The sequence below is a fragment of the Culex quinquefasciatus genome, chromosome 2, assembly GCF_015732765.1.
Source record: "Culex quinquefasciatus strain JHB chromosome 2, VPISU_Cqui_1.0_pri_paternal, whole genome shotgun sequence".
In the NCBI taxonomy this organism is placed as follows: domain Eukaryota; kingdom Metazoa; phylum Arthropoda; class Insecta; order Diptera; family Culicidae; genus Culex; species Culex quinquefasciatus.
In genome coordinates, this window is record NC_051862.1 from 213,923,880 (window position 1) to 213,942,517 (window position 18,638).

The window sequence follows — 18,638 nt, forward strand, 5'->3', positions numbered from 1 at the left end:
GCTTCTGAATGAGGTTTTTAACGCTGGGGATTTGAACGCAGGTACGAACGCGAAGCTGATCTACTCGATCGAGAAGAACGTGATCGAAGAGGAGACGGGCTCGCCGATCTTCGAGATCGAGGCGGACACCGGTGTGATCAAGACGGCCGTGTGCTGTCTGGATCGCGAGCGCACCCCGGACTACTCTATACAGGTCGTGGCGATGGATGGAGGGGGGCTCAAAGGGACCGGGACGGCCTCTATACGCGTCAAGGATATAAACGATATGCCGCCGCAGTTTACCAAGGACGAGTGGTTTACGGAGGTGGACGAGACGGACGGGACGAACCTGCCGGAGATGCCGATCCTGACGGTGACGGTGCACGATGAGGATGAGACGAACAAGTTCCAGTACAAGGTTATTGATAACAGTGGGTATGGTGCGGACAAGTTCACCATGGTGAGGAACAACGACGGAACGGGCAGTTTGAAGATCGTTCAGCCGCTGGACTACGAGGATCAGTTGCAGAGCAACGGGTTCCGGTTCCGCATCCAGGTGAACGACAAGGGCGAAGACAATGACAATGACAAGTATCACGTGGCTTACTCGTGGGTTGTGGTTAAACTGCGTGACATTAACGACAACAAACCACAGTTTGAGCGACCGAACATTGAAGTATCAGTGTACGAAAACGCTGACGTTGGTAAGACGTTGGAGACGTTCAAGGCTACCGACCCAGATCAGGGCGGTAAGAGCAAGGTATCGTACGCGATCGACCGATCGTCCGATCGGCAGCGACAATTCTCGATCAACCAGGAAGGAACTGTGACGATCCAGCGACAACTCGATCGCGAAGTGACGCCTCGTCACCAGGTCAAGATCCTGGCGATCGATGACGGAATCCCACCGAAAACCGCAACCGCGACGCTGACCGTGATCGTGCAGGACATCAACGACAATCCGCCCAAGTTCCTTAAGGATTACCGACCGGTACTGCCGGAACATGTGCCACCACGTAAGGTCGTGGAGATCCTCGCCACCGACGATGACGATCGTTCAAAGAGCAACGGACCACCGTTCCAGTTCCGACTGGACCCCGGAGCGGACGACATCATCCGAGCGTCGTTCAAAGTCGAACAGGACCAGAAGGGTGCCAACGGTGACGGAATGGCGATCGTGTCTTCGCTGCGATCGTTCGATCGCGAACAACAGAAAGAGTACCTGATTCCGATCGTAATCAAAGATCACGGAAATCCGGCCATGACGGGCACGAGTACACTTACCGTAGTGATAGGAGATGTGAATGACAATAAAATGCAACCCGGCTCGAAGGAGATCTTTGTGTACAACTACTTGGGTCAGGCGCCGGACACGCAGATAGGACGGGTGTACGTGTACGATCTGGACGATTGGGATCTGCCCGACAAGAAGTTCCACTGGGAGACGAACCACGAGCACCCGCGGTTCAAGCTGGACGAGGACAACGGTATGATAACGATGCGAACGGGAACAAAGGACGGCAGGTATCACCTGAGGTTCAAGGTGTACGATCGGAAGCACACGCAGTCGGACGTGCAGGCGAACGTGACGGTCACGGTGCGGGAGATTCCACACGACGCGGTCACCAACAGTGGGTCGATTCGGATAGCGGGCATTACGGACGAGGACTTTATTCGGGTGTGGAACTACCGAACGCAGAGCCTGTCGCGGAGCAAGCTGGATCGGTTCAAGGACAAGCTGGCGGATCTGCTGAACACGGATCGTGAGAACGTTGATGTGTTCAGCGTGCAGCTGAGACGGAAGCACCCCCCGCTAACGGACGTGAGGTTCTCGGCGCACGGATCGCCGTACTACAAGCCGGTGAGGCTGAACGGAATCGTGCTGATGCACCGGGAGGAGATCGAGAAGGATGTTGGGGTGAACATTACGATGGTTGGCATTGACGAGTGTTTGTACGAGAATCAGATGTGCGAGGGATCGTGTACGAACACGCTGGACATAAGTTCGCTGCCGTACATGGTGAACGCGAACAAGACTTCGCTAGTGGGAGTTCGGGTGGATGTGTTGGCGGAGTGTACGTGCGGAGCGAGGAACTTTAGCAAGGCGGAGTCGTGTCGATCGTCACCGTGCTTCAACGGAGGACGCTGCATGGAGACGAGGTACGGACTGTCGTGTTCGTGTCCAACCGGATATACTGGGCCACGGTGTCAACAGACGACGCGAAGCTTCCGCGGTAACGGTTGGGCGTGGTATCCACCGCTGGACATGTGCGACGATAGCCATTTGAGCTTTGAGTTCATCACGAGGAAGTCCGATGGTCTGCTGTTGTATAACGGACCGATCGTGCCTCCGGAGCGGGACGAGCTGCTGGTGTCGGACTTTATTTCCGTCGAGTTGGAGAGAGGTTACCCAAGACTGCTGATTGACTTTGGCTCCGGCACGCTGGAGCTGCGGGTCAAAACGAAGAAAAGCCTGGACGATGGCGAGTGGCATCGGTTGGACATCTTCTGGGACACGGAGAACGTCCGGATGGTTGTGGACTACTGCAAATCGGCGGAGGTCAACGAAAACGAAGACGGATCACCTCCGGAATTTGACGATTCGACTTGCCAAGCGCGGGGAACAATCCCACCGTTCAACGAGTACTTGAACGTGAACGCACCGCTGCAGATCGGTGGATTCTACCGGGAACAGTTTGATCCGACACACTACCGATGGAACTACATGCCGATGGGCAAGGGCTTCGACGGTTGCATCAAAAACCTGGTGCACAACAGCAAGCTGTACGATTTGGCCCATCCAGGACTGTCGAGGAACAGCGTTGCCGGTTGTCCCCAGACGGAAGAGGTGTGCAGCCAGAGTGAGCAGACTTCGCGCTGCTGGGAGCACGGAAACTGCGTGGGAAGCTTCACGGAGGCACGGTGTCAGTGCCGACCGGGCTGGACGGGACCAGCATGTAACATCCCAACGATCCCAACCACGTTCAAGCAGCAGTCCTACGTCAAGTACGCGCTGAGCTTCGAGCCGGATCGGTTCAGCACGCAGATTCAGCTGAGGTTCAGGACACGCGAGCAGCACGGAGAACTGTTCCGAGTGAGCGATCAACACAACCGGGAGTACGGAATCCTGGAGATTAAGGACGCACGGTTACGGTTCCGGTACAATCTGAACTCGCTGCGCACGGAAGAGCGGGACATTTGGCTGAACGCGATCGGAGTTGATGATGGGCAGTGGCACGTGGTGCGGGTCAACCGACACGGGTCGGCCGCTACGCTGGAGCTTGATGGTGGTGAGGGTCGTCGGTACAACGAGACGTTCACCTTCGACGGACACCAGTGGCTGCTGGTGGACAAGCAGGAGGGCGTCTACGCGGGCGGTAAGGCGGAGTACACGGGCGTGCGAACGTTCGAGGTTTACGCCGACTATCAGAAGAGCTGTTTGGATGATATTAGGTAAGTTGTCGCGAAAACATCGTAACTTTGGGCGCTAACCCGTTTCTCGCTTCTTTTTTACGACCAGACTCGAGGGCAAACACTTGCCCCTGCCACCGGCCATGAACGGCACCCAGTGGGGCCAGGCCACTATGGCGCGGAACCTGGAGCGCAACTGTCCGTCCAACAAGCCGTGCGCCAACGTCATCTGTCCCGATCCATTCGAGTGTGTGGACCTGTGGAACGAGTACGAGTGCACGTAAGTATTTTGAAGCTTAAACCCCATGAACAAAACAAAAAAAAAGTCCGTCACACTTGAACCATCGTCATCTCTCATAAATCAGCCATCATCGCACAACTCATCACCATGAACATAACCTCCTTCACGTGACTTCACCCCCCACCACATCATGTTTGTGTGTCAGCTTTGGTTTATTATTCATCCACGACTAGGACAACCCCCGAAACTGACTGACTCCACCAAAAACCTCTGACAAAATGACGACACGATCCGGCCTTCCGGAACGAAAACAAGCCGCCCACACATGGTCATAAACTATAAACGACTATCGGGGACCGACAAAAAAAAATCAACAAGACAGCGCCGGATATCATCAACAATGCACGGCGGCTAGGCATTCCAGCCAAGTCACAAATCTCATCATATTTTTATTCCTCAAACCTCCCCGTCTAGTCCGGCAGGACTAAATCCGGCCGACGTCATCGGAATTTCGCCGACTACATAACTTTGATTGTCCTCTGCGCCCGGCCGGTGTGATTTGCGACGACGGGAGCCATAACTCATCATCAAAGCGCTTAATAAAAATATAGCCACTCATAAATTTTGTGATATATGGGGGGATGGCACACACATGCTCGTCGTCCTGGGCACTTGCGGCGCTCCCGGCACTCAGTTTTGGCTTAGTGCTTGGGATGTGAGAGTTGGACAAAGTCCTGAACCGGTTCCTGGGAGAACGATAAATTTGGCTTCGCACTCTAATTTTCTAATGTTGTCATGGTGGGCAGGCTGGTTCAATCCATTCTATCGTTTTAACTTTGTGCCCATTTAGTTGGAATTCATTACTTCAATTTTTATTCAATTTTGCACGGGAGCTCATTAGTCAGATAGTGCTTACTTGAATTTTTCAATATTCATTCACATTTTTTTTGCAAAAATTGATCATTTCGAATATTTGTGCCCACTTATTTTTAAGTGGCCATTCAGTTTGTTTCAATTTTGGTTCACTCTTGTTGTTAAGTGCCCATTAAATTTGTGGTAATTTCTTCATTTTTTTATTCACTCTTGCCGTAGGTGCTCATTTTCACTAATTGTGCTTACTTCAGTTATATTGCCAATTTAGGACGTGCTCAGTTTTCATTTTGTATTATAATTTTGTGCTCATTTATACCAAAAAAAATATACCAATTGAGCTCAATTCATCAATTTGTATTTACATTTTTTGCAAAAAAAGGCTCATTTCTACTGTTTGTGCTCACTTATTTGTGAGTGCCCATTTAGTTGGTTTTAATTTCTTCAACTTTTGTTCACTCTTGTTGTCAAGTTCAAGTTTTTGGTAATTTCTTCAATTTTTATTCACTCTTGCCGTAGGTGCTCATTTTAACTAATTGTGCTTACTTAAATTGTATTGCCCATTAAGGACGTGCTCAAATTTTATTTTGAATTATAACTTGGTGCTCATTTACACAAATTGAGCTCAATTCTTTAATTTGTATTAACATTTTTGCAAACAGAGCTTATTTCTCACTGTGTGCTGACTTGTTCGTTAGGTGCCCTTTTAGTTTAAGTTGATTTCTGCGAATTGTGTTCACTGTTTCATTTGGAGGTTTTTTTTTACCAGTTGTGCCCACTTGTCCTTTAAGTGCCCAAAAATTTAGTGTTCATTCCATCAATTTGTATTCACTCTTGCATTTGATGCTGGTTTATACTAATTGTACTTCCGTCCATTTTTGATGCCCATTTAGCAAGTGCCCATTAAGTTTGTGGTAATTTCTTCAATTTGTACCAATTGTGCTTATCGAAATGTTAGTGCCCATTTAGTAAGTGCTCAAATCTTTAATTTGCAATCAAATTTATGCTTCTATAATGTGTGCCCACATGTTTGTTAAGTGCCCATAAAGTTAGTGTTCGTTTCATCAATTTGTATAAACATTTTCATTTGGTGCTTATTTTTACAAATTGTACATTCTTTATTTTGTGTTGACTGTTTAGTAAGCGCTTGTTTCTTCAATTTGTATTTACATTTTTTTTAAATAACTTATTTCTACAATGTGTCACTTGTTCTTTATGTGCCAATATTTTTTCTAATGTTTTATTTTTTTTTATTTTTTCGAGCTCAATATAGCTCATAATTATTAATTCTCATTTATTTTTCAAATGGTACTCGTTTCTGCAATTTGTGCCCACTTCAAGTTTTTGTACTCATTTCATCAAATCTAAATTCTTCACCTAACTTTCAGTTTAACATAAGGTGCCGATTTCTAAAATTTGAGCCTGCTATAATATTTCGGATGATTTTCAATCAAGCAATTGAATTTGTGCCCTTAGTTTTCAAGTTGTGCCCCTGTGTAAATCAAGTGCCCATGTATTGTATATCAAGTGCCCATGGGCTATTTTGTTTTTATTTGATGCTCTTGATTTGTTATGTATTGAACTTATATTGTGAATAATTTAGATCATTTAATTTGTTATATTTATTGTAATTTTCTTATTATATGATAATTTTTATTTAAATTTTTTGGTGAGATATAAAAATTTGTTTTTTACATTTTTTGCACATTTGTAATATCGGTGGTCACTTTACATTTTGTGCCCATCCATTTGTTTGTGGAATTTATTTCTTCAAGATGGAGCTATCAAGTACATTTTGTGCCCTTTTCTTAGTTCTTAAAAGTGTAGAGCACATTCAAACTAAATGAGTGCTATTTTTAAAAAGTTGTGCTCTTAAATTCATTTTGGGCTATTGCATCAAACAAATATGTGCTTTTCTGTGCCCATTTCATCAGTTTACATTTACAAATATATGTTTTGCCCATTTCCTTAATAAGTGCTCAATCACTTTAAACTCAATTTGAACTGATTTTTGAAAATGGTGCTCATTAGTTCATACGAAGCTCATTAATTTGATGTTTTTTAATATAATTTTTCGGTCCCTAATTTGTGCAATTAATTTTTCAAATCCATTTTCGCTTCTTCATTACATTTAAAATAATTATGTGCCTTTTTTGGGCCCATATCATCCATTTGCATTAACAAATACATTTTGTGCCCATTTCTTAAAAAAATGTTTTTACATCGAACTTAATTTGTGCTTTTTTAAGTTGTGCTCATAAAATGCTTTTGTGTCCAATTATTTTGAATTGTTTCACTTTTGTCTGTTATCAATTAGTTTTTGCAAACCAATGCAATTTGCAATTATTCATTGTAGCATTTCAATTTACAAATACATGTTGTGCCCATTTTCATAATATGTGCTCTTTTGCTTCAAAAAATATTTGTGCAGGTTTATTTTTTGTTTGACCTCACAATTTAATTTTGTGTCCATTTATTTTGTTTTTTTTTCTTCACTTTTATCTCTTCAGCATTCATTGGTGTTAATAAAATGAACTTTTTTAATTTTTTATTTGTTTTCTGCATTTCTGCATCATTTTAAAAAAGTTAATTTTGTGCCCAATTAAATGAATTTATTCTGTAATTTGGACACATTTGTTGATGATATGCTCATTTGCGGTACTTTCGCAAATTAAGCCACCTTTTATTAGTGCACATTTGAATAGTTTTGATTCCAACCCACTTGAACCAGTCTAACCCGGCACCAGCAGTTTTGCAATTCCCGTCCGGAATTCCGGTGACTAATGGTCGCATTGTGGTCTCCGGCCAGGGGACTCGCCGTCATGCCAGCTCCACTTCACTTAATCCGGATGTTTTCGGATTGAATTCCATGTTTTTCGAACCGGAATCGCTCCGTTGCATTGCGATGATTGCAAAGTTACGCTCGACTGGGACTAAAACCTTTTTTTCTTCTTTCTACGACAAAGACCGACCAACGAATCGTTTTGCTCCAAATTTTCATCGTACTCTCATTATGCATATTTCCTCCCCCCACACTCCCTCTCATCTGCATACATTTTCATTTGTGTTCCACATATTTTTGCATCATGTTCGCGAATTACTATAGTTTCTCATGCTTACATCTCCGGAACCTTAATCCCACCATCCTGGTCCAATTTGGGGTCTTCTTTCTTGGACCCGAAAAAAAAAACCCAACAGTATCCTTTTTCCCCTTTCTGTATCTCATTTTGTGTGTGTGTCTCTGCTGTGTGGTGATACTTTTTATTACCGAGTTTCGTCTCATACTCCTATACTCTTTTCTGTCCCCACCCCTTAAACTCCCTCAAATAGCTCTTCTCTTCTTTTTTACTAACCACAAACCGTGTGCCATGAATCAAGCCGCGCCTTCACGCTCCAGGCGAGTCGTAATTCGGTGGTCTAGGCAGGAGCTCCTAAAGCTTCACCCGAAATTTTCATTCCACCACCGCCCACCCACCATTCTGGTGTGGAAAATGAAAAAATGCCACCCATAACATTGGATCACACATCTTCACAACATGAAGTAGAGAGAAGGAAAAATTGTGGGAAAATCCACTCCCACCGCATTGTGTGTGTGATGTGATGTGATGTGGCTTAAGGGTGGTTTTGGTGGGAGAGGGGGGGGGGGGTTGTACATCGTCATTTCTGTAATCATCATCGTCGGGGGGCTGATCCTTCATCCAGTGGGCGCGCGCGGCCTTTGTTGGAGAGAAGATCCCTATTGCACGAACAACAAACGCCTCTTTGGTGGGGTCTTTTTGTGTTGCTTATCAGGTGCTGCTGACGGGGACGAAGCAATTTATGGAGTTGTGGGATGTACAACAGTAGCGAAGGCTTGGTGGGAAAATTTAAAATGGATTTCGGGGGATTTTGATATTTTTTATAAACATTGGTCTAAATGAAAAAATAACCGCTCTGGGTTTTTGCACATTCGATAACTACATAAAATTTTCCATAAAAGGACATGTCCTTCGATTTTTGACAGTTGAGTAACGGGAAATGGCAGCAATTTGTCATTATTAAGAGCCCATTATTGTTATCTATGATTTGTTTTGAAGAATCAGATGAGTGAGTGCAAAAATTGCTTGTGTCAAGAAATGCACATATTAATTATTAATTTTTTATCAACTGGTACAATTTATTTTATGAACAATTCTACAAGATTTTGGCTTCTAATTTTTTTTTTGAATTTTTAATCTGGTAGTAACTTTTAAAGAACCTTCTGTATTCCCAAAGTAACAATTTTTCATCATCAAGTTATACCATTTTTCATACAAATTTGGCAGCTGTCCATACAAAAATATATGTGGGTAATTTTCTACCAACTCACACGAAATCGGGCAAAGTTGCCCCGACCCCCCTTCGATTTGCGTGAAACTTTGTCCTAAGGGGTATCTTTTGTCCCTGATCACGAATCCGAGGTCCGATTGTAAATATCTCGTGACGGAGGGGCGGTACGACCCCTTCAATTTTTGAACATGCGAAAAAAGCGGTGTTTTTCAATAATTTGCAGCCTGAAACGGTGATGAGATAGAAATTTGGTGTCAAAGGGACTTTTATGTAAAATTGGACGCCCGATTTGATGGCGTACTCAGAATTCCGAAAATACGTATTTTTCATCGAAAAAAAAACTAAAAAAGTTTTCAAAATTCTCTCATTTTCCGTTACTCGACTGTAAAAAATTTTGGAACATGTCATTTTATGGGAAATTTAATGTACTTTTCGAATCTACTTTGACCCAGAAGGGTCATTTTTTCATTTAAAACAACATTTTTCATTTTAAAATTTCGTGTTTTTTTCTAATTTTGCAGGGTTATTTTTTAGAGTGTAACAATGTTCTACAAAGTTGTAGAGCAGACAATTACAAAAATTTTGATATATAGACATAAGGGGTTTGCTAATAAACATCACGAGTTATCGCGATTTTACGAAAAAAAGTTTCGAAAAAGTTACTTTTTGCGTTTCTCTTTGTTTTGTCGTCCGTGTCTGTCGCGGATGACCATGAACGGCCATGATCAACGACGACCAACATTTTCAAAACTTTTTTTTTCGTAAAATCGCGATAACTCGTAATGTTTATAAACAAACCCCTTATGTCTCAATATCAAAATTTTTGTAATTGTCTGCTCTACAATTTTGTAGAACATTGTTACACTCTAAAAAATAACCCTGCAAAGTTAGAAAAAACACGAAATTTTAAAATGAAAAATTTTGTTCTAAATGAAAAAATGAACCTTCTGGGTCAATGTAGATTCGAAAAGTACATTAAATTTCCCATAAAATGACATGTTCCAAAATTTTGTACAGTCAAGTAACGAAAAATAGGAGAATTTTTAAAACTTTTTAAGTGTTTTTTTCGATGAAAAATGCGTTTTTTCGGAATTCTGAGTACGCCATCAAATCGAGCGTCTAATTTTACATTAATGTCCCCTGGACACCAAAATTCTATCTCATCACCGTTACAGGCTGAAAATTATTTAAAAACACCTCTTTTTTCGCATGTTCAAAAATGGAAGGGGTCGTACCGCCCCTCCGTCACGAGATATCAAAAATCGGACCTCAGATTCGTGATCAGGGATAAAAGTTACCCCTTAGGACAAAGTTTCACGCAAATCGCAGAGGGGTCGGGGCAACTGCTGTGTGAGTTGGCGGAGAATTACCCATGTAAAAACTTAACTGTATCTTTTGAAGGATTTTTTGATAGCTTTGGGCAACGTTATAGGTATGAATGAGGACTACACCTAATAAGCAAGGGTTAGCAAAATTTCACGATTTCACGGGCAGCGTGAAATCCATGAAATTTGTTTTTTCCGCGAAAACCCGTAATATTTTATTTTTGTGTAAAACTGCAGCGGTTTTTCAAAAAATGATTTATCAAACTCAAAGAAGAGTGAAAATAATTTTATGAAATACTGTAGAATTAAGCGTGTGAATACCCTTGTTTAATTACTAACATTGGGTGAGTGATTTTTAACGATTTGTGGATGGCGTAAAATTCGTAAAATTTATAATTTTTCTCAAATCATTTTTTTTTTAATAAGGCCGTTGCAAACACGTTTCAAAGTTCATGTCGATTTTTTAAATTTGCAACGGCATAACAGCATTCTTTATTAGGAGGTGGACTTTTTTTTTCATTTTTAATTTTTCTTTATTAGGAGGTGGACATAATCAATATTTCATTTAAATAAATTTTGGTAGTTTACAATTGAAAAGATTAATATAAACCATTTGAAGAATTTTTCAGGTTTTTCAGTTATGATAGAAATAAAAAACTAATTTTAGTCATATATTCATTTGAATCCTGTTTAATTTAAACGATGTTTGATTATTTCGGTGGATGATTCTCGTAAAAGTTAAAAAATACTCCTTTTTTTGTTTTTTTTTTTTCATTTTGAATAAAAACATACATTATTTTTGCCTATTGATTTTAAATTAGATTTTTGAATAGGGAGATGAAAACCTTTAAAATTATTTTTAATGTGCTAAATGTCGCAAAAAAAAACAAATTATTTTACTCATTTTGGCTGGACAAGATTGTTCAACAATGCTGGGATATGAAATTCAATAAAATGAATTTCCGCGAAATTTGCGAGAACTTTGTTGTTTTTAAATTGAGGTCGCGAGAAAATTGCAAATTTCGAGCTTGAAAAATCACTAAGCCTACTAATAAAATAATGGATGTATTTTTTTTTTTTGCTTAATGCCAAAATCCTATTTTTTTGTCATCAAAAATCAATTTCCAATAAACACTTTTTTAATTAAACAGCTGTATGCAATAGAGAACAAAACCTGCCATCTTTTCAGAATATTCCCGAAAGGGCCAAAAATCACTGACGAAGAAATGTTTTTTTCAAAGTGATTTTCAAAAAAAAAACCAAAAAAATTGTAAACATTGCAAGAGCAAAATCGATTTTGCAATTAAAAAGAACTTAAGTTAAATTTTGATAACGTGTACTGTCTTCAATAAATAGTAATAATTTATGTATTTTTCAATGATTAATTCGAAGTTTCACATTTAAAAAATGTGTTATGAAATATTTTTGAAAACTTCTAGAGTAAATCTTCATAACTACCTATGAGTCATGGGTTTCCTTTGCAGATAGAATCTTTGGAAAATTTAATCAAGATTTTAGAAAATTATCAACAATATGCATTTTCAATTTTGTAAGCTTGGGCTTTGATTGCTGAGATATGGTTATGCGAAAACAAAAAAAAGGAAAATTTGAGTTAAAAATCTGTACATTTAGCGAAATTATCTGCACTTTCAATAAAAATAATTTCAGATAAGATAGTATGATTTTTATTCCAGTCCAACATTGGAAAATGTCAAAGATAAACGTTTCATCAAAAAGTGATAAATTTGAAAACGGTGAACGTTATACACATTTCACGTAATTATTTGATTTTTTATTGTAAGAATTCCTTTATAACACGTGAAAATAAAAATAATCAAAGAATTTTATACGTTCATCATTTTTTCGTTGTAGTCCTCATCCATATCTACAACTTTGTCCAAAACGTCAAATAGATTTTTAAAACTCCATCTGACATTTTTTTTTAAATTCTCATATACCGGATGATAATCATGTATGTTTGGAAATTAATACACATAAACAACTGAGCAAAACAGATTTTTTGGGCATATGGAAGGCACCCACAGTTTTCAGCCAGATTTAAAAAAATATATAAAAAAATTTAATTTGAAATAGGTTCTGTAGAGAATATCTGTAAAGACATTTTTAGGCATCATAGGCTGGACCATAAAATTTCCTCACTCATTTTTTTCAAGAAATGCATTAGAAAATCATTACAAATGAATGTTTTAAATCCTGAATAATTATGATAGTCTCAGTATTTTTAGAAAATTTAAAGTATGGATTGAATTTTTACGGTAAATTGTCAGTTTCCCAAATCATAAATTGTGCCCAACATTTATTGAACAAAATTTCCAACAATTTGACTTTACCCGATTTCTGGTTCTGTTCTGTCAGAATGAGAGTATACGAATTAATGATTTAGCAATAATTCTACAAAAAATGTGATCTAACATTTCAAATGTTTCAATATAGAGCGTCCAATGTCCCGAGGTGATAAAAATCCGGAAAACGAGAATTTTTCATCTAATTTCCCGGATAAATTCAAGGAACTATCTGAAAGTTGGTTTCTTTTTGTAAATGGTTCTGATCCTCGTTCTGATTGAAATTTGGCAACAGTATTATATAGGAAAACAACTTAAGTGATTAATAAATGTGAGTAACATCCTATGGCTAGACAGCTTGCAATAGAAAATCATAAAACTGGACAGTGAGCAAAATGAATCCATGCCAGTCATAAACGATTTAAATAAAAAGAACAAACTCAATTCGTAAAATCAATAGCTCCAACGCTTCCCATCTTTTTCAATCAACTCCATTCTGGCAAGCTCAGCCAGAATTCGCTGAACAACAAACCCCACGGAAAAACAGCGGGCAGCTCTCAGACAATACACTCTGCAATAAAGCTTCATTCAACCTCGAACTCACCACCCGAAGCTCATGTACGCAATACCGTCGCGCTTCGGTGACCCCCGCGAAACCAAGGACCGCAAAAAGCACGGAAAGTGACTCCTCCGCCGGATGATGTGTGCTTTATGATCCCACTGTGCATTCCTTACGGTGCAATCAATTTTTATTCCGAGGTCCGTACCCTACCCTCTTTTTGGGATCGAACAGAAAAAGGTTCTCGGTTTTCAATATCGCACCCCGGCAGGACATTGCTTTCGACGTTGTTATGGTGCCTTTTCTATGGGTTAATCTGGGGCGAGCCTGAAAGCTCCTACTGCGAAGGACGCGCCGATATTGCGCTCTTTTTGTTTGGTTGCCGATTGTTTCGAGGAAGGTTGAAGTTGTTTTCTGGGAAGTTAATTTGAACCGGCTCCCATAGCTGACGCAAAAGGGTAGTCTGAAGTAGATCCAAATTTTGATGATTATGGCCAATTTTGTCTAATTGTTCGTGCTACGTGACACGCAAAGAAGTCACGTTTTCACATCCAGAATGACATCTTTGCGGTGAACCAAAACAATCAAGAGTGTCGTAAAAATGTCCCACTCCAGTAGGCAACTAATTAGGTCGTTCACTTGGGAGGCAAGTTACCGACCAAAAAAATGGAACAGCTTTCCGTCCCAACCCCTGTCGCTCCCCGGAAATGATTTGCTATCAGATTAGGACTCCCAAAATACCACCGCCCACCGACCAAAAAAGGAAGGCACAAAAAAATCGCCAAATAATTATTACATAACACGGGCCCGAAAGTCAGAAAACACGGGACAGGACGATCCAGAGCAAATAAGATGGACACGCCCTGAATACTAATCGTTTAAGGGGGTTGGGCCGGATGAAACAAGAAGGAGGAGACGGCTAGTTGATTGAGGGGTTGCGAATAAATCGAAGATCGAGAACACTAACAGGGTGTTGCTTTGAATATTTATTCAAACTTTAACTGAACTGGGTCAAACATTCAATATTACGCCCTTTAAAAATGGTGGTCTTGGTTGAAAAATTTTGAAAATATTTTTTTTGAAAAAATCGAGAAAATTCACGACTGTTTTTTTTTTAGCATTGAAAATCGGACCATTAATTGCTGTGATATCGATATTAGAAAATGGTGGGTTGTTTGGGTGCGACTAAGAAAACATCAATTTTCCTGTTTCTAAACCTTTGCATGGCAATATCTTAGCAACTAAGGGTCGTATCAACAAAGTTCAAAAAGCAAAATATAGAGAATTTTCTCAACTTTTCAAAAATATTTTTTTTAAAGTGGGCAAACATGTGCACTAATTTTTTAAAATGAAAATGGTTTAACTTGAAAACGGTGCACTTCATGAAAATTTCACTAAAGTACTTTTTGATTGCAAATTTGATTTTACATCGAAAAATGAAGTTGAATTTTTTTTTCGCCCAATATTTCGATTTTTTTTAAATCAGTTTTGATTCATAACTCGGTCAATGATTTTTTGCACAACATTTCAGAAAAATTTTGCACAAATTTCAGAAAAGTTGGCATTCAATGTGCTCTAAAACATATGAAACTACTGGCACTACGCCCCCCGGGGCATGGTCTTCCTCTAACGTGGGATTTCTGCTCCAGCGCCTCTGACGAGACAGGAGAAACCGGGACCGACGTTTTACTTCACCATCCGATAGAAGCTCAGTGGATAAGGCGGGAATCGAACCCGCGTCTCATAGCATCATCGGGATCGGCAGCCGAAGCCGCTACCCCTGCGCCACGAGACCCACATATAAACATATAAAAAAATTAAAAAGATAAAAAAGTGTTTTTTTTTTTTTTTGCAAATCATGTTTTAGTGTCACTAAAACATGATTTGCAAAAAAAAAACACTTTTTTATTTTAAGTTAAATAAAAAAAACACCAAAAATATTTTTACCGTTTATCATTTTTTCCAGTGAAGTACGTATCCATACCTACAACTTTGCCGAAGACACCAAATCGATGAAAAACTTTTCTCAAAAGATTCAGATTTTTGAATTTTCTATCAACATTTTTGTATGGACAGCTGCCAAATTTGTATTGAAAATTATATGGACAAACCAATGATGCAGAATGGCTTCTTTGGGCATACCGAAGGCACCGAAAAAGTTTCAGCCGTATTAAAAAAAAAATATTTATTAATTGTTGCCGATTTAAAAGGAATCTCTGACTCTTAAATTTCAACATTATTTTTATTGAAAAGAAATTCACACATTTATAATATTCAACATTGAAAATCAAAAGAATGGGTTTCTAGATACCGCGTGTTGAAAAGTAAGGACCAATTTGGTGAGTAAAATATTTTTTTAAAAAAGTTTTTTAAAGTTGCTATTGCGGTCATTTTTCAAACAAAATCTGAATTTGATGCAATTTTATCAAAAAATGTGTAATGTGATGTGTGATTGCAAATTTGATTATGCATCAATCATTCATTTTTCAATTTTGTTCGACATCATTTTCGACCTTTTTTTTAAAAAAAAAACGATTTTTTTTAATTATTCATATTATCGGCAACAGATTATTTTTGATTTATTTTTCAAATTTATGCTTATTTTTATGTTATTCTTATGATGAATGGCCGTTTAGGCAAAGTTTCATCCAATCAAAAAACAATTTAAATTCTTCAAAATTTTGCGGAATTCTCGTAAATTACTCTGCTATGAAATTCTGTGTATTTCAAGTTTAAGCAGTTGAATCTGGTCCAGGAAGATTTTCAAAAAACCAAAAAGTTTCATAAAAACCATCATTACAATTATTCAACTGTCACAAATATGCCAAATTTCAAAGAATTTATGTAAATATGTTTACTCCCAAAATGAAATAATCTTTTTGATTTGATGATCCTAAATAGTTTACAACTGATTTTACATGTAATCTAATTGCAAATTTTAAAATTTGGAATAGCTTTTTAAACCACAGATTTTTCGAGGGCTTTCGAATTTTTCGAAAAATTTCTGAATTTGATGTAATTTTATCAAAAAATATGTGATGTGATGTGTGATTGCAAATTTGATTTAGCACCTATTAATCATTTTTATGTTCAATTTTTTCGACTTTTTTTTGCAAAAATCGCCATTTTAAAATTTACTAAATTTTCGGTAACAGATTTTGTACACTTCCAAACTCTTATTATTTTTCAATTAATGCTTTTTATGCCCCTTTTTATAATTTTTTATGAATCTTTTTGGCAAAGTTTCATCCAATTAAAAAATAATTAAAATTCTGCAAAAAATTGCGGAATTCTCGTGAGTTACTCTACTATGAAGTTAATAAGGCCGATGCAAATAATTAAAAAAGTTTTTGTCCCTCGGCCCTGGCCGAGGTCAAGGGGGGGGGCAAAAAAATAAAAAAAATATAAAAATTTAAATAACAAGCCATAGTCTTCACATTTAAATGAAAAAAGTGTTTTAAAAGGCATTTTACACTAGTTCAGTTGTTTTGCAATCATTAGTTTTCAAAAAATCTAAGATCTGACAAAAACAAAAATTGTATCGAAAAAAGATTTTGCATCGAAAATTTTCAAAAATCTTAAGATTTTTAATAAACCCAAACATGCTAAAAATGATTTTAAACGCAGAAGAAAGTATTTTAATTTGATTTCAGCTGGTTGCACTTGAATTTTCATTGAAATTTTGAAGTTTATTGTAAAAATATTTTTGCCCCTGATTTTTCGGGCCAATTTTGAAGGGGGTGACAAAAACTTTTAAAAATATTTGTACCAGCCTAAAAAAAAAAATAAAAAAAAAATAATAATAAAAAAAATAAAATAAAATAAAAAAAAATAAAAAAAAACCATCAATCAAATCTATTACCCGGGCAGACGGTAATAACAAAATTGATGCCATTTCAATAACAAATATTGTCAAAATAACAGAATTCAATTCAATCAAAATCCATTTTTGCTTAAGAGTTTAATAACTGTTTATGTTATCATGACAAAATTTGTTATTGGTCTGATAGTGGTTAAAAGCCAAAACAAATTTAAAATAACATTTTTTGTTATGGAAGAATACCTCCAACTGTTATTGGGTTGATCGGATTAGTTGTTAAAATAACAAAAAATAATAAAAAGGATTTGTTCAAAAAATTACTAAAAATATTATTAGTCTGTTATTACAATAACATTTCAATAACAAAAAAATCATAACGATGAATAACAAATCTTGTTATAAATAACATAAAATGTATGGCGATTGTCCACGATTCATACAAAAATGATTTTTTTTTGTATGGACAATTGTCCACGAAGATTCCCAAAAAATATCCACGTGGTTTATGGATGGTCCCTTACGACGGAATTGAAAAAAAAATATTTCAATTTATTCATGGAACAAATTCACGCAGTTACACCATTAACCAGGATTCTTTTATACATTTAACAAATATATAAGTTCTTCAAGTAAGGCTGGTAAAAATGTATTTTAAGTTTTGCAATTGGATCTTGTCCAGGTTGATTTAAAAAAAAGCAAAAAGTTTCACAAAAACCATCATTACAGTTATTCTACTGTCACAAATTTGCCAAATTTCAAAGAATTTATGAAAATATTTTTCTGGTCTCAGAATTTAATGCCCTTTTTGATTTGACGATCTTAAAAAGTTTACAACTGATATTACGTGTAATTTAAATGCAAATTGTAAAGTTTTATTGTCGCAGATTTTTTGTGAACTTTTCCTGCACGTGCTTACCTCTCAGACATCGAAAAAGAAGAAATCATTTGATTTGATATATGTATTAAGAGTCTTTCCAACAATATGTCATATAATAAGCAGAAATTGCCCAATACTTTTCAAGAATTTTAAATTTTGAGAACAAATAAAAAAATATAAATTTTTGGATAGCCATCACAAAATACTTAAAAATCATAACTTTTCCTAGTTGCCAAAACCAAAACTCCCACCTTAGGGAACCTGCCAAAAAAAAACTGGTGGCTCGTCCTAATTCCTTCGCCCAAGTCTGCGCTGCCAACAAGAACCAGAAGAAAAAAACGCTCAGCTCCAAGTTTGCCAAATCGTGGGTGGGAAAATTCCACCGTTGTCGCAAAGCGTTGTTTTCCGGCCGATTCTTTTTTATTGCCCTTCAGGACACACGAGGATAGGGGGACTATTTGAGCAGTAATACCATCTTCCGGTGCGGTGTGTGTGGGGGTGTGGAAGAATTATTGGTTTGACGAAGTGGTAGGGATTTTTCCACCGATAAATAATTCATGGTTATATCCGGCTTGCCCGGGAGCGCGGAACGGGCCAAGAACCTATCCTAACAAATTTGTTTTTGGAAGGATTTTCCCTTTTTTTTGGGTGCGCACACTTTTTTTTTAAGGGAAAAAGAGAGCGTGAAACATTGGTGCTTTTGAGACTGGGGAGAAGTTACATCCTGGTTTTCGTGATGTCGAATTGGAGCACGTAATTTGGAAGTTGTTTGCTTACTTTGGGATTGTTGACGACATGTCAGCACTTTTTGAGGAGGGGGAGATATTTTTGTTTGTTTTTGGAGCTTGTTCAGTGTATCGAATAGAAAATGGGATTTTTTTAAATTTAAGCAATAAATTAGATTATTTGTCATCGTAACTATGTGTTTTCCATTCGTCCAACAAC

General features: G+C 38.1%; 1 protein-coding gene across 1 annotated transcript in view; it reads left to right on the forward strand.

Moving 5' to 3' along the window:
• LOC6050285 (neural-cadherin) overlaps positions 1-18,638 on the forward strand; it is a 103,884-nt gene that overhangs the window by 61,552 nt on the left and 23,694 nt on the right. The window contains exons 7-8 of the mRNA XM_038253578.1: positions 42-3,432; positions 3,500-3,670. Of these exons, the coding sequence (XP_038109506.1) occupies positions 42-3,432; positions 3,500-3,670 (3,562 nt within the window). The remainder of the gene's footprint in view (positions 1-41; positions 3,433-3,499; positions 3,671-18,638) is intronic.